The sequence below is a fragment of the Lithobates pipiens genome, unplaced genomic scaffold (assembly GCF_037356315.1).
Source record: "Lithobates pipiens isolate NorthernLeopardFrog02 unplaced genomic scaffold, aLitPip1_a1.2 Scaffold_18, whole genome shotgun sequence".
In the NCBI taxonomy this organism is placed as follows: domain Eukaryota; kingdom Metazoa; phylum Chordata; class Amphibia; order Anura; family Ranidae; genus Lithobates; species Lithobates pipiens.
The window spans coordinates 617,085,237-617,098,823 of NW_027507758.1; the positions used below are offsets into that span (position 1 = coordinate 617,085,237).

At 46.8% G+C, this 13,587-nt stretch overlaps 1 protein-coding gene across 1 annotated transcript in view; it reads left to right on the forward strand.

Moving 5' to 3' along the window:
- The window catches only part of IFT172 (intraflagellar transport 172), an 87,034-nt gene that overhangs the window by 6,154 nt on the left and 67,293 nt on the right, over positions 1–13,587 (forward strand). The window contains exons 3-4 of the mRNA XM_077489376.1: positions 3,113–3,225; positions 6,304–6,343. Coding sequence (XP_077345502.1) covers positions 3,113–3,225; positions 6,304–6,343 — 153 coding nt within the window. The remainder of the gene's footprint in view (positions 1–3,112; positions 3,226–6,303; positions 6,344–13,587) is intronic.

Sequence of the window (13,587 nt, forward strand, 5' to 3'; positions counted from 1 at the left end):
ACAGGTCAACTTGGCCTTGTGTTTTGGGTCATTGTCATGTTGGAATGTCCAAGTACGTCCCATGCGCAGCTTCCTGGCTGATGAATGCAAATTTTCCTCCAGTATTTTTTGATAACATACTGCATTCATCTTGCCATCAATTTTGACCAAATTTCCTGTGCCTTTGTAGCTCACACATCCCCAAAACATCAGCGATCCATCGCCATGTTTCACAGTAGGAATGGTGAACCTTTCATCATAGGCCTTGTTGACTCCTCTCCAAATGAAGTGTTTATGGTTCTGGCCAAAAAGCTCAATTTTGGTCTCATCACTCCAAATAACTTTGTCCTAGAGCAGTGATTCTTAACCAGGGTTCCTCAAGATGTTGCTAGGGGTTCCTTCAGCATTGGGCAATTTCTGCCTCTCAGATAAGTTCCCACTGACACCATTGATCTTTTTAGCTATCTGTAAGGAGGTAATTCTTCCCAATGACCACAAGTGTAAGGACCATTCTTCCCACTGACCATCACGCTAATGTATCATGAGTTGTAGATTTCAAATTTTTAGCAGGGGTTCCTCGAGACCAGAGAACTATTTCAAGGGTTCCTCTGTGTTGAAAAGCTTGAAAAAGGCTGTCCTAGAAGGTTTGAGGCTTGTCTCTGTGCTGTTTGGCGTATTGTAAGGGGGCATACTTTGTGGCATTTGCATAGTAATGGCTTTCTTCTGGCGACTCGACCATGCAGCCCATCTTTCTTCCAGTGCCTCCTTACGCCTCATACACACAATTGGATTTTTCGCAGACAAAGCGACAGACTTTTGTCCAAAGGGCGTGTGCCGTGAACTTGATTTGCATACAAACGGTACACAATTGTCAGCCAACAAACACAAACGTAGTGACGTACTGCATGGAATTTCAGCTCTTGACCGCTACCCTTTGGGCACCTTCTGCCAATGTCATGTTTGGTGAGCATTGATTCCGAGAATGTGTGTTTGTACTTTTGGACTTTGTGTGCCTGACTTGTGTACACACGATAGGAAAATCTGACAACAGACCGTTGTCCGCTGAAAATGTACTAGCCTGCCATCCAACATTTGTTGGCGGAAAGTTGGCCAACAATTGTCTGATGCAGCGTGCTAACGGTCAGATTTTAGGCAAACAGCCTGTCATCACACAATTCCCAGACGAAAATACAACTGTGTGTACGAGGCTTTAGGCATCATGTACACAGGACATTTTTTCAACCTCTCCTGAATGATTTAACTTGACAGATAGTAACCCATGTTTAAAACGTCCGTTTTGCCGCATTTGCGTTTTAGAAGCGTTAAAAAAAAAAAAATTATATGATTTTTTTTCAAAATAGCCAAAAATGAAAAATGGCTGTAAACGAAACGTGGCTGAAAGCGGGTTACAGCGTTTAGAAGCGTTTGGCGCCCAACATGCCTCTAAACTCAGCTTCTGAACCCATTTTTTTTTTTTGCATTACAGAAAAAGCCTCTAAACACAACTGTCTAGAAACAGCTATAAAGGACCCCGTGTACATGTACTGATAAGATAACATAGAGCAGAGTTTAGGAGCAGTTGGGGTAAAAAAAATGCCCAACTGTTCCTAAATGTCCGTTTACCAGCAACAGTGTTTATGAGGCCTTGCTGTGCATCTTGAAACGGCCACACCACATGTTTTCAGAGAGTCCTGTATTTCTCCTGAAGTTATTTGTGGGTTTTTCTTTGTATCCCAAACAATTTTCCTGGCAGTTGTGGCTGAAATTTTAGTTGGTCTACCTGACCGTGGTTTGATTTCAACAGAACCCCTCATTTCCCACTTCTTGATTAGAGTTTGAACACTGCTGATTGGCATTCTCAATTTCTTGGATATCTTTTTATATCCCTTTCCTGTTTTATACAGTTCCTTTTTCCCGCAGATCCTGTGACAATTCTTTTGCTTTCCCCATGACTCAGAATCCAGAAACGTCGGTGCAGCACTGGATGAAAGATACAAGGGTCTGTCAGGAGTCCAGAAACTCATTGACCTTTTATACACACACACACTAATTACAAGCAAACAGATCACAGGGGAGGATGGTTACCTTTAATAGCCATTCAAAACCCAGGGTATGTAAACGTATGAGCACAACTGTATATACTGTATTTATCAGCGTATAACAGGCACACCAAGTTTAGGAGGGAATATTAAGGAAAAAAACTTTTAGGAGGGAAGTTTAAGGAAAAAAACTTACATTTAAATGCCCATCAATGCAGCCTTATCCGTGTCCATCTGCAGCCTTGCCCATCATTGCAGCCTTGCCCAGTGCCCATCTGCAGCCTTACCCAGTGCCTTTGCAGCATTGCCCCAATTTTAAAACTGGGGCAGACTGAGCGGAGAGGAGTGAGCGGAGCCGAGATACACAAAGCCGAGTGTACTTCGGTTAGACTCTGCTCTGCTCACAATCCCGCCCACCTCCACTGACTGCGTGAGGAGCGAGCCCCGCCGACATACAGAAAGCCGAGTGTACTTGGGCTAGACTCGGCTCCTCTCGCAGTCCCGTCCACCTCCACTGATTGCGAGTTCCGCTGACATACAGAAAGCCGAGTGTACTTCGGCTAGACTCAGCTCTGCTCACAGTCGGGCAGGACTGCGAGAGGAGCCGAGTCTAGTCGAAGTACACTCTGCTTTCTGTATGTCAGCGGCACTCGCAATCAGTGGAGGTGGGCGGGACTGCGAGAGGAGGCAAGTCTAGCCGAAGTACACTCGGCTTTCTGTATGTCAGCGGCACTCGCAATCAGTGGAGGTGGGCGGGACTGTGAGAGGAGGCAAGTCTAGCCAGAAATGCACAGGGCTTTCTGTATCTCGGCTCCGCTCGCTCCTTTCCTCACAATCAGCGGGGATCGGCGTATAACACGTACCCACGATTTTTCCCCTGATTTTAAGGGGGAAAAGGTGCGTGTTATACGCCGATAAATACAGTAGGTAACATAGCACTTAGTCTGGTCTACATGTATGACCATTTCCTCCATGTCCAATGTATGTCATCTGGGACGTCCAGTACCGGAAAACATCCTTATTTCTTGTAATAGTCATTGTATGGGCGTTCCTCCTCAGAGCTCATTTCCATCTCTTTTCTGATTGGTCTGTAGTACGGAAAGAAGAGCTATTTGGTGAAAGGCATGGCATTTTCCCCCGACTCCACCAAGATTGCCATTGGACAGACAGACAACATTGTCTATGTGTACAAGATCGGCGAGGACTGGTGAGTTATCTGTGTCCATGTCATTCAGTCCCCATCACCTTCCCTTCCCCCTCTACTGGGGAAATCCCCCTCTGTCCCTATCTATTCCCTTCTCTGTGCCTCCCCTCTTCATCTTTATTCACACCTCTCTGCCCCTCTCCTTTCCTATCGCCGCCCCGTCTCGCCCTATCTCCTCCCTCCTCTCTCCCTCTTCATTCCCCTCCCCACCCCATCCCCGCTCCCTTTCTGTTATTCCCACCCTCAGAGTTTCTCCCCACCCCTCTCTTCCTCACCTCTCTTATTCCCACCCTCTCTGCCCCCCCCCCCCATTCTTCCCACCCTCTCTGTTCCTCTCTCCCCCCTTCTTCCCACCCTCTCTGTTCCTCTTCCCACCCTCACTGTTCCTCCCCCCCCTTCTTCCCACCCTCACTGTTCCTCTCCCCCCCCCCTTCTTCCCACCCTCACTGTTCCTCTCCCCCCCCCCTTCTTCCCACCCTCACTGTTCCTCTCCCCCCCCCCCCCCTTCTTCCCACCCTCACTGTTCCTCTCCCCCCCCTTCTTCCCACCCTCACTGTTCCTCTCCCCCCCCATCTTCCCACCCTCACTGTTCCCCCCCCCTTCTTCCCACCCTCTCTGTTCGTTCCCCCCCCCCCCTTCTTCCCAACCTCTCTGTTCCTCCCCCATTCCCGTCCCTCTCTTCCTCATCTCTCTAACCCCCCCCTTTTGTTCCTCCCCTCCAATCAGTGACCATTAGTGATGCCAGTCAGTGCTGGCTATCACTGCTGCCCATCAATGTCCATCAGTGCTGCCTATCGGTGCCCATCAGTGCCCATAATTGCACCATATTTGTGCCTCCTCGTCAGTGCGGCCTCATCAGCGCCCATCAGTGAATGAGAAAATGATTTATTTACAAAATGTACTGGCAGAAACTAAGAAAAAAAATTTTTTTTGTTTATAAAAAACCCAGAAGTGATTAAATACCACCAAAATAAAGCTCTATTTGTATGAAGAAAATGCTAAAAATGTCATATGGGTACAGTGCTGTATGACCGCGCAATTGTCATACAAACTTGACAGCACTGAAAGCTGAAAAATGGCCTGGGCAGGAAGGGTGTGTAAGTGCCCGGTATTGAGGTAGTTAAAAATAAATTCAGGTGGCCCGATTAAAGCGCTGTTTTGCTCTAATGCAGCTCCACATTTTTAGATTAACCACTTGCTGACCAGCTGCAGTCCATATACTGCAGCCGGTCGCCTCTATTGCGCAAAACAACGTACCTGTACGCCTTTTCATGCAATAGCCAGCGAACGCGCGCAGTTTGGCCAGAGGGGGAGCCAATCAGTGGGTCTGGAGGTAGTGATGTCCGCCGGCCACCCGCGATTGTTTCACACGGAGATAGAACAGCGGTCTGCCGATGTAAACAAGGCAGACCACCGTTCTGTCAGAGATGAACAGAGTGATCTTGTGTCTCTGCTACCCAAAAAATCACTGCTTACAATATAAAACGATTACTTGTAAAAAAATAAATAAATAAAAATGCCGTAAATATATACCCTAATTTGAAGACGCTATAACTTTTGTGCAGACCAATCAATACACACTTATGGGGGGGGGGAGGGGTTACCAAAAATATGTAGCAGAATACATATTGGCCTAAACTGATGATGAAAATTTCTTTTTTTATAGCAAAAAGTAAAAAATATTGCTTTTTTTTTTTCAAAATTGTCGGTCTGTTTTTGTTTATATCACAAAAAATAGAGGCAGAGGTGATCAATTACCACCAAAATAAAGTTCTATTTCTATTTGTGGGGAAAAAAAGTACATTCATTTTATATGGGTACAGTGTTGCACGACCGCACAATTGCCAGTTAAAGTAAAACAGCGCAGTATCTCAAAAAATGGCCTGTTCATGGGGGGGGGGGGCTAAAAATTTCCGGAAGCTGAAGGGGTTACCATTGAACAAGTTTTAAGGGCATTTTTTTTATTTTTTTCATATGTAATGACAGTTATGGCAAACCTCTATTTTGCGATTGGACACATTTATTCTTTTACTCACTTTTAGGAAAATATTTTGGTGCTCTGGTGGGGGGGGGGGGGGGGGGCTCCCATGCAGGTGGCAGGATCAATGAGATGAGCGGGATCTGGTAATTGCACTAGTCCAGTGATTGTGAACCTTGGCACCCCAGGTGTTTTGGAATTACATTTCCCAGAATGCTCATGCACTGTAGTGGAGCATCATTGGAAATGTAGTTCCAAAAGATCTGGGGTGACAAGGTTTGCCATCACTGTCCTAGTCTGTCCGCAGGCAACATTAGATGACTTCTTCTTCCGGGGTTCACGCCATTCTGCATTGCAGTGTGGAGAAGATGGAGGGAGGAGGAGGGTGGAGCCAGCACTCACCCAGGGGCTGATGAGGAGAGTGAGAGAGAGCTGGAAGATGGAGGGAGGAGGAGCCGAGGAGGGTGGAGCCAACACTCTCAGGGCGGAGTCGGAAGAATGCTCCTCTCTGAATGCTGGGGCTCTCTCTCGCTCTCCGCAGCAGCGGCAGCTTCGAAACGACTCAGACATTAATGGTTGCTAGACGCCAGATGGCCCAGGTGCTGGAAACCAGTGCAGGGAACACAGAGGCCAAGCCAGCAGCACGGCTCCACCCATCTCCTCCTGATCCAGCGCGGCGGTGTAATTATTACAATAGCTCAGAGCCTCTCTCTCTGCACCACTGATCGGCTGGTGATGTTCCTTAAAGAGAGAGACTGGGGAGTTGGGACTGCAGTCAGTGATATTTTCTGGGGGGGGGGGGGGGGGCAATTGCCCGGTTGCCCCCCCCCCCATGGATTCGCCCCTGTGCACACCACCACCATCATACAAGCAGGAGAGGTCATGTGACAGTTGGTCATGTTGCACTTGGCGGAGAGTGAATAGAAGGGCTCCCCCTGGTGACTTGATGGGGCCCGGTACAGGAGCACTGCCTGTTCCCTCTTACCGGTGGTTCTGCTCATATTAATAATGGTCCGGTGGACATATTCCAGTCACCATGACACTCTGAAAAATCGTAATTTCTGCATGTAAGTAATATACTCTTTCTTGTCTCTTGTTTGTAGGGGAGATAAAAAAGTAATCTGCAATAAATTCATTCAGACGGTAAGTATACACGTTTCCCATAAACTGATACCCCCTTCCTATACAGGAAGGGAAAGGGTACGATGGTTGTCACAGTGCTGGAGGTGGGAGAGAGCATTAGACCATTTACCGCTAATACATCGGGGGCTGTTTTTAAAGGACCCCTCATACTGTAGAGGAAAGGGTCCTCCTTCCAGGTGGGATGGTTGTCACAGTACTAAAGGTGGAGAGCATGATAGAGAAGGCCTTGCAGGCACCTCAAGTACATATAGAGAGTTTTTTTATTTTTTTATTAAAGGACCCCTCTTATACTGGAGATGAAAGTTTCCCCCTTCATGGTGGGATGGTTGTCACAATACCGGAGGTGAGAAGGAGTCTTACACCAGGACTTGTTGTCACCTGTAGTACATGTCGAGGACTGTTTATAAAGAACCTCTCATATATCTGAGAGGAAAGGGTCCCCCTTCCAGGTGGGATGGTTCTCACATTGCCAGAGGTTGAGAGAGCCTTAGATTAGGCCTTGTTGTCACCTCTAGTACATATTGGGGGCTGTATATAAAAGGACCCCCCTTATCCTGGAGAGAAAAGGGTCCCCCTTCCAGGTGGGATAGATGTCACATTGCCAGAGGTGGAGAGAGCCTTAGACCAGGCCTTGTCTCCTCTAATACATATTGGGGGCAGTTTATAAAGGACCCCCCTCATCCTGGGTCAGAAAAGGTCTCCCTCCCAGGTGGGATGGTTGTGACATGGCTGGAGGTGGAGGGAGCCTTAGACCAGGCTTTGTTGTCACCTGGAGTATATATTGATTGGGGGCTGTAAATAAAGGAACCCCCCTTATACTGGAGAGGAAAGGGTCCCCCTTTATGGTGGGATGGTTGTCACAGTGCTGGAGGTGGGGGTAGCCTTAGACCAGGCCTTGTTGTCACCTTTAATACATATTGGGGGCAGTTTATAAAGAACACTTTGATGTTTTTGTGGGGGGGGGGACAAATGTCCAATCAAGGGCAGTGCATGCTGGGAGAGGTCAGTCACTAATGCCGCATACACACGACTGGACTTTTTCGAGGGACTAGGTCCAACGGACTTTCGGCGGAGTTCTGACAGAGTTCTGATGGACTTTCCGAATAAACGGACTTGGCCACACACAATCACACCAAAGCCGACGGATTCGAACGTGATGACGTACGACCGGACTAGAATAAGGAAGTTCATAGCCAGTAGCCAATAGCTGCCCTTGCGTCGGTTTTTGTTGGTCGGACTAGCATACACACGAGCGGATTTCTCGGTAGGAACTGGGTCCGGCGGAGTTCCGGCGAAAAAATTTGAAACATGTTCCATTTCTAAAGTCTGTCGGATTTTTGCAAATCAAAAGTCCGCTGCAGCCCACACACGATCGAATGGTCTGCCAGAATTGTTCCGTCGGACCTTTGATGTCGAAAAGTTTGGTCGTGTGTACGCGGCATAAGGATGTGAAATCCTGTAGCAGCACTACTAGCCGGTTATGAAGACCAGTCTCATATTTATTATTATTATTATTTTTTTTTTTTCTAAGGTTATTATTAATTTTTTTTTTACATTCAAACAGCAACAGTATAATACAGAAAAGCTGCATCAGCAATGTTACAAGAGAAAACCTTAAAAAAAAAAGATGGGGAAGCAGAACAATCCCTGAGGACAATGGTTCCCTACATTAGTCCTCCAGTACCCTCAACAGGGATTTCCTTCATCTGGTGCATATCCAGGAAATCAATGTCAATGGCTCGGTGTTTATGACGACTATTTTGTCTTAGGGAATTTCTTAAAAAAATGGCCTGTTGGAGGTACATGAAGACTGATGTTAGGAGTCACCATCCTTAGGGGCTGCAGGCCCATAGAGGGGGTCACCTCACCCTGTGGGTCTGCCAATTGGCTGTAACTGTTGTGCCCGGGGGTTCCAAATGGAAATTGGGGAAGAGATGTTTCTTACTTGTTAGAGGCAAAAATAGATCCTGGGCAGTGAGTGCCAAGACCCAAAAAGGGAAGAGTATAGAACAGTGGTGGCGAACCTTGGCACCCCAGATGTTTTGGAACTACATTTCCCATGATGCTCATGCACTCTGCAGTGTAGTGGAGCATCATGGGAGATGTAGTTCCAAAACATCTTGGGTGCCAAGGTTCGCCATCAATGGTATAGAAAATGGAAATAAAGGTATAAGTAGATCATGTCAGTGAAGGAGAGAGTGGACGGAGGATAGGAAGAGAGTATTGGGAAGTTGGGGAGGAAATACAGGGCAAGGGATGAGAAGCAGGGACAATTGGTGTAGTGCAGGGGTTCTCAACCACAGGACTGCGGTCAACAATCGGGCCATGGCCTCCTTCCTTCCAGACCTCAAGCCAGCTGCAGATCCCCTAACCTGCCACAGTGCCCTCTGGTTCTCATAGTGCCACCCAAGGGTCACGGTGCCCCCAGCCCCCCCTGAAAGCCCATGTAAAGTCCCCAGCCTACTAGATAGACCCACACCCACTCCAGAGACATGATCCCCACAGTTTCTCCTAGCTTCCTCCAGAAATCTCATCCCTTACAAGGCCACCAACTCTTCTGCAGAGTCCTCTGACTCCCTCCAGAGCCCCCATCCCCACAGTGACATCCAGCCCCATTCAGAGCCTTCCAGAATTTCCATACGTATTTTGTATTCCCACACATTTTACTGTGCATATATATATATATATCGTTTTTCTTTTTTACTGTTTGTGCATGGAAGGTTTTGGAAGAATTTACAGGGGCCCTGCTCCCAGTAAGGCTGGAAACCACTGGTATAAAGAAATGTTGGGGGATGACTTAGGATGGGCCTCAAGCTAGGGCACAGTGATGGCGAACCTTGGCACTCCAGATGTTTTGGAACTACATTTCCCATGATGTTAATGCACTTTGCAGTGTAGTTGAGCATCATGGGAAATGTAGTCCCAAAACATCTGAACAACCCAGCTGTGCTAGTGTGGTTCCCCAGGCTTAGAAATGCTGCAAGTCTGGAAAAAAGAGGAAGGGGTCAGGTGTCCAAATCTGAAATGAAGGTACTATATCCATTACCAGTCACAGTAAGGGACATAGAATGTGAAAGCACACATGGGAGCTGCTCACTGGGGTGTTATCCTATTCCAGTCTATGAGAACAGTGAGGGGGGGGGGGGGCATAAATAAATGACCTGGAGGTCTCCTCCGTTTAGTCATAATATATAGAACATCGTTACCCACTTATAAACCTGCTGTGACCATTTCTTCCATATTTCATAGTGACAATCTGTTCTTCACATCACTGTGACCATTTCATTCATCATGTTCCTATCTAGGACACATTCAGCCTCTCCGGGGTACATAAAAGTAGTCTATCTATTCTTAGTATATCCGATGCAGCAGTTCCCCCAGTTCCCTTGGGTGCTGTAGGCAAATTAGCAATAAAGGTCTCCATATTGCTATTATCTGCACTATTGTACAGCCGACATTAACAGGTTATTAGGGGGTGCAAACACCTCCACAGTGTACCAACCTGCTAGTATAATCATTTATAAATATAGAGAGTAAGAACCCCACATTCCACAAAGGCTTTTACAAGAAACTTTGAATACAATGTTGTCGTGAGAGCTTTCTCAGTATGTGGTGCACTTACCATATATATTTATAGTGAATGATGGAGTCAGATGGGTCTGTACTGTGTATTCCAGATGTGCTGACACTCTTCTGTACCATTTATGTACTCTTCCTTTTCTCTCTCATCTCTCATTTTATTATTATATTGTGTGTGTGTGTGTGTGTGTGTGTGTGTGTGTGTGTGTGTGTGTGTGTGTGTATATATATATATAATATAATGTGTGTATTTTATTGGGATTTTATGTGATGGACCAACACAAAGTGGCACACAATTGTGAAGTGGAAGGAAAATGATAAATGGTTTTCAAAATCTTCTACAAATATCTGAAAAGTGTGGTGTGCATTTGTATTCAGCCCCTCTTTACTCTGATGCCCCTAACTAAAATCTAGTGGAGCCAATTGCCTTCAGAAGTCACCTAATTAGTAAATAGAGTCCACCTGTGTGTAATTTAATCTTAGTATAAATACAGCTGTTCTGTGAAGCCCGCAGAAGTTTGTTAGAGAACCTTAGTGAACAAACCGCATCATGAAGGCCAAGGAACACACCAGACAGGTCAAGGATAAAGTTGAGGCAATTTATAAAGCAGTGTTAGGTTATAAAAAAAAAAAAAAAAAAATATCCCAAGCTCTGAACATCTCATGGAGCTCTGCTCAATCCATCATCTGAAAAATGGAAAAGAGTATGGCACAACTACAAAGACATGGCCGTTCACCTAAACTGACAGGCCTGGTAAGGAGAGCATTCATCAGAGAAGCAGCCAAGAGGTCCATGGTAACTCTGGCGGAGCTGCAGAGATCCACAGCTCAGGTGGGAGAATCTGTCCACAGGACAACTATTAGTCGTGCTCTCCACAAATCTGACCTTTATGGAAGAGTGGCAAGAAGAAAGACATTGTTGAAAGAAAGTCATAAGAAGTCCCGTTTGCAGTTTGTGAGAAGCCATGTGGAGGACTTATACATCAAACATGGAAGAAGGTGCTCTGATCAGATGAGACCAAAATTGAACTTTTTGGCCTAAAAGCAAAACGCTATGTGTGGAGGAAAACTAACACTGCACACCCCCCTGAATACACCATCCCCACCGTGAAACATGGTGGTGGCAGCATCATGTGGTGGGGATGCTTTTCTTCAGCAGAGACAGGGAAGCTGGTCAGAGTTGGTGGGATGATGGATGGAGCCAAATACAGGGAAATCTTAAAAGAAAACCTGTTAGAGTCTGCAAAAGACTTGAGACTGGGGTGGAGGTTCACCTTCCAGCAGGACAACGACCCTAAACATACAGCCAGAGCTACAATGGAATGGTTTAGATCAAAGCATATTCATGTGTTAGACTGGCCCATTCAAAGTCCAGACCTAAATCCAATGGAGAATCTGTGGCAAGACTTGAAAATTGCTGTTCACAGACGCTCTCCATCCAATCTGACAGAACTTGACCTATTTTGCAAAGAAGAATGGGCAAAAATGTCCCTCTAGATGTGCAAAGCTGGTAGAGACATCCCCAAAAAGACTTGCAGCTGTAATTGCAGAGAAAGGCGGTTCTACAAAGTATTGACTCCGGGGGGCGCCATACAAATGCACACCACACTCTTCATATATTTATTTGTAAAAAGATGTGAAAACTATTTATCGTTTTCCTTCCACTTCACAATTACCATTATGTGCCACTTTGTGTTCTTCTATCACATAAAATCCCAATAAAATACATTTATGTTTTTGGTTGTAACCTGACAAAATGTGGAACATTTCAAGGGGTGTGAATACTTTTTCAAGGCACTGTAGGGATGCACCAATACTAGTATCAGTGCCGATACCAAGCATTTGCACAAGTATCGGTACTTGTGCAAAAGCTCCAATGCCTAATCCAATACCTGTTGTATTGGACCAGGCATCCTAAAGCTCAGCAGGGGGGTCGGGCAGCCTCACAGGTGATCGGTGCAGCAATGGGGGGCAGTTAAAAGTACCGATCTCCCTGTATAGCTTTTCTGATAGCTGCTGCTCCTCCTCTCCTTCCCGCAGCTTCATTGAAAGTTATACAGGGAGAACGGTGCTTTCAACTGCCTGCACCGATCACACCTGACTGTCCCCTGTATCCTCCTCCAGGTCCACCTCCTTCTCTCCGGCTCCCGGGGTCCACCTCCTTCTCTCCGGCTCCCGGGGGTCCACCTCCCTCTCTTCAGCTCCCGGGGGTCCACCTCCCTCTCTTCAGCTCCCGGGGGTCCACCTCCCTCTCTTCAGCTCCCGGGGGTCCACCTCCCTCTCTTCGGCTCCCGGGGGTCCACCTCCCTCTCTTTGGCTCCCGGGGGTCCACCTCCCTCTCTTCGGCTCCCGGGGGTCCACCTCCCTCTCTTCGGCTCCCGGGGGTCCACCTCCCTCTCTTCGGCTCCCGGGGGTCCACCTCCCTCTCTTCGGCTCCTGGGGGTCCACCTCCCTCTCTTCGGCTCCCGGGGGTCCACCTCCCTCTCTCCGGCTCCCGGGTCCACCTTCCTCTTTCCGGCTCCCAGGGTCCACCTCCCTCTGTCAGGTCCCAGTGTCCTCCAACGCCCCCCCCCCCCCCCAATCCCAGATCTGTCAGGATGGAGAGCAGAGGAAGGAGATGGTAAATCTGTAATTTACCAGCTCCTTCCTTTTCTGAATGCACATGAGTCAGTGATCACTGATTGTCCACTCATAACTGAGCATCGTAATCTGTGTTTAAGATGTCTCAGTTTATGATTGGAGAAGAGCCTCTGTTTCCTCTCCATTTATTTTCAGTGCAGCTAAGGCTGCAGAGAAAGGGACTGGGGAATCTATGTCCTTAGTCCCTTTCCCTATTTCAAAAGGGAGATGTCAGGGGTCTGGCTCTCAACGGGGCTGAAAAAAATAAATAATTGTAATAAATAAATATTTAAAGGTAAAATTGGAAAAATAATAAAATGTAAAATGTAAAATAAAAAAACTCACACTGTCGACTCCCCCCCCCCTCAAAAAAAGAAAGCAATGTAAAAATAAAAATGACAAAAAAAATAAATTAAACTGTAAAAAAAATAAAATAATAAAAAAAAATCAAATCAAATCAAAAACTACTGACACTGTTTTGTCTGCACATCCATGAGGAGAATCTCCCGTTTCACCACATCACAAAGGTGCTCTATTGGATGAGATGTGGTGAGTGTGGAGGCCATTGGAGGACAGGGACCTCATTGTCCAATGGTGAGATGATTGGAGCTTTGTGACATGGTTCATTATCCTGCTGGAAGGAGCCATCAGAAGATGGGGACACTGTAGTCATAAAGGGATGGACATGGTCAGCAACAATATTCAGGTAGGCCGTGGTGGTTAAACAATGATCAATTGGTACTAAGGGGCCCAAAGTGTGCCCAGAAAATATCCCCCCCCCCCCACACCATTACACCACCACCCTGAACCAGTGATACAAGGTAGGATGGATCCATGTTTTCATGTTGTTTACACCAAATTCTGACCCCCACCGTCTGAGTGTCGGAGCTGAAATCGAGAGTCGTCGGACCAGGCAACGCTTTTCCAATCTCCTATTTGTCCAATTTTGGTGATCCTGTTCTTAGCTGACAGGAGTGGCAACCGGTGTGGTCTTCTGCTGCTGTAGCTCATCTGCTTCAAGGTTGTATGCGTTGTGTGTTCAGAGA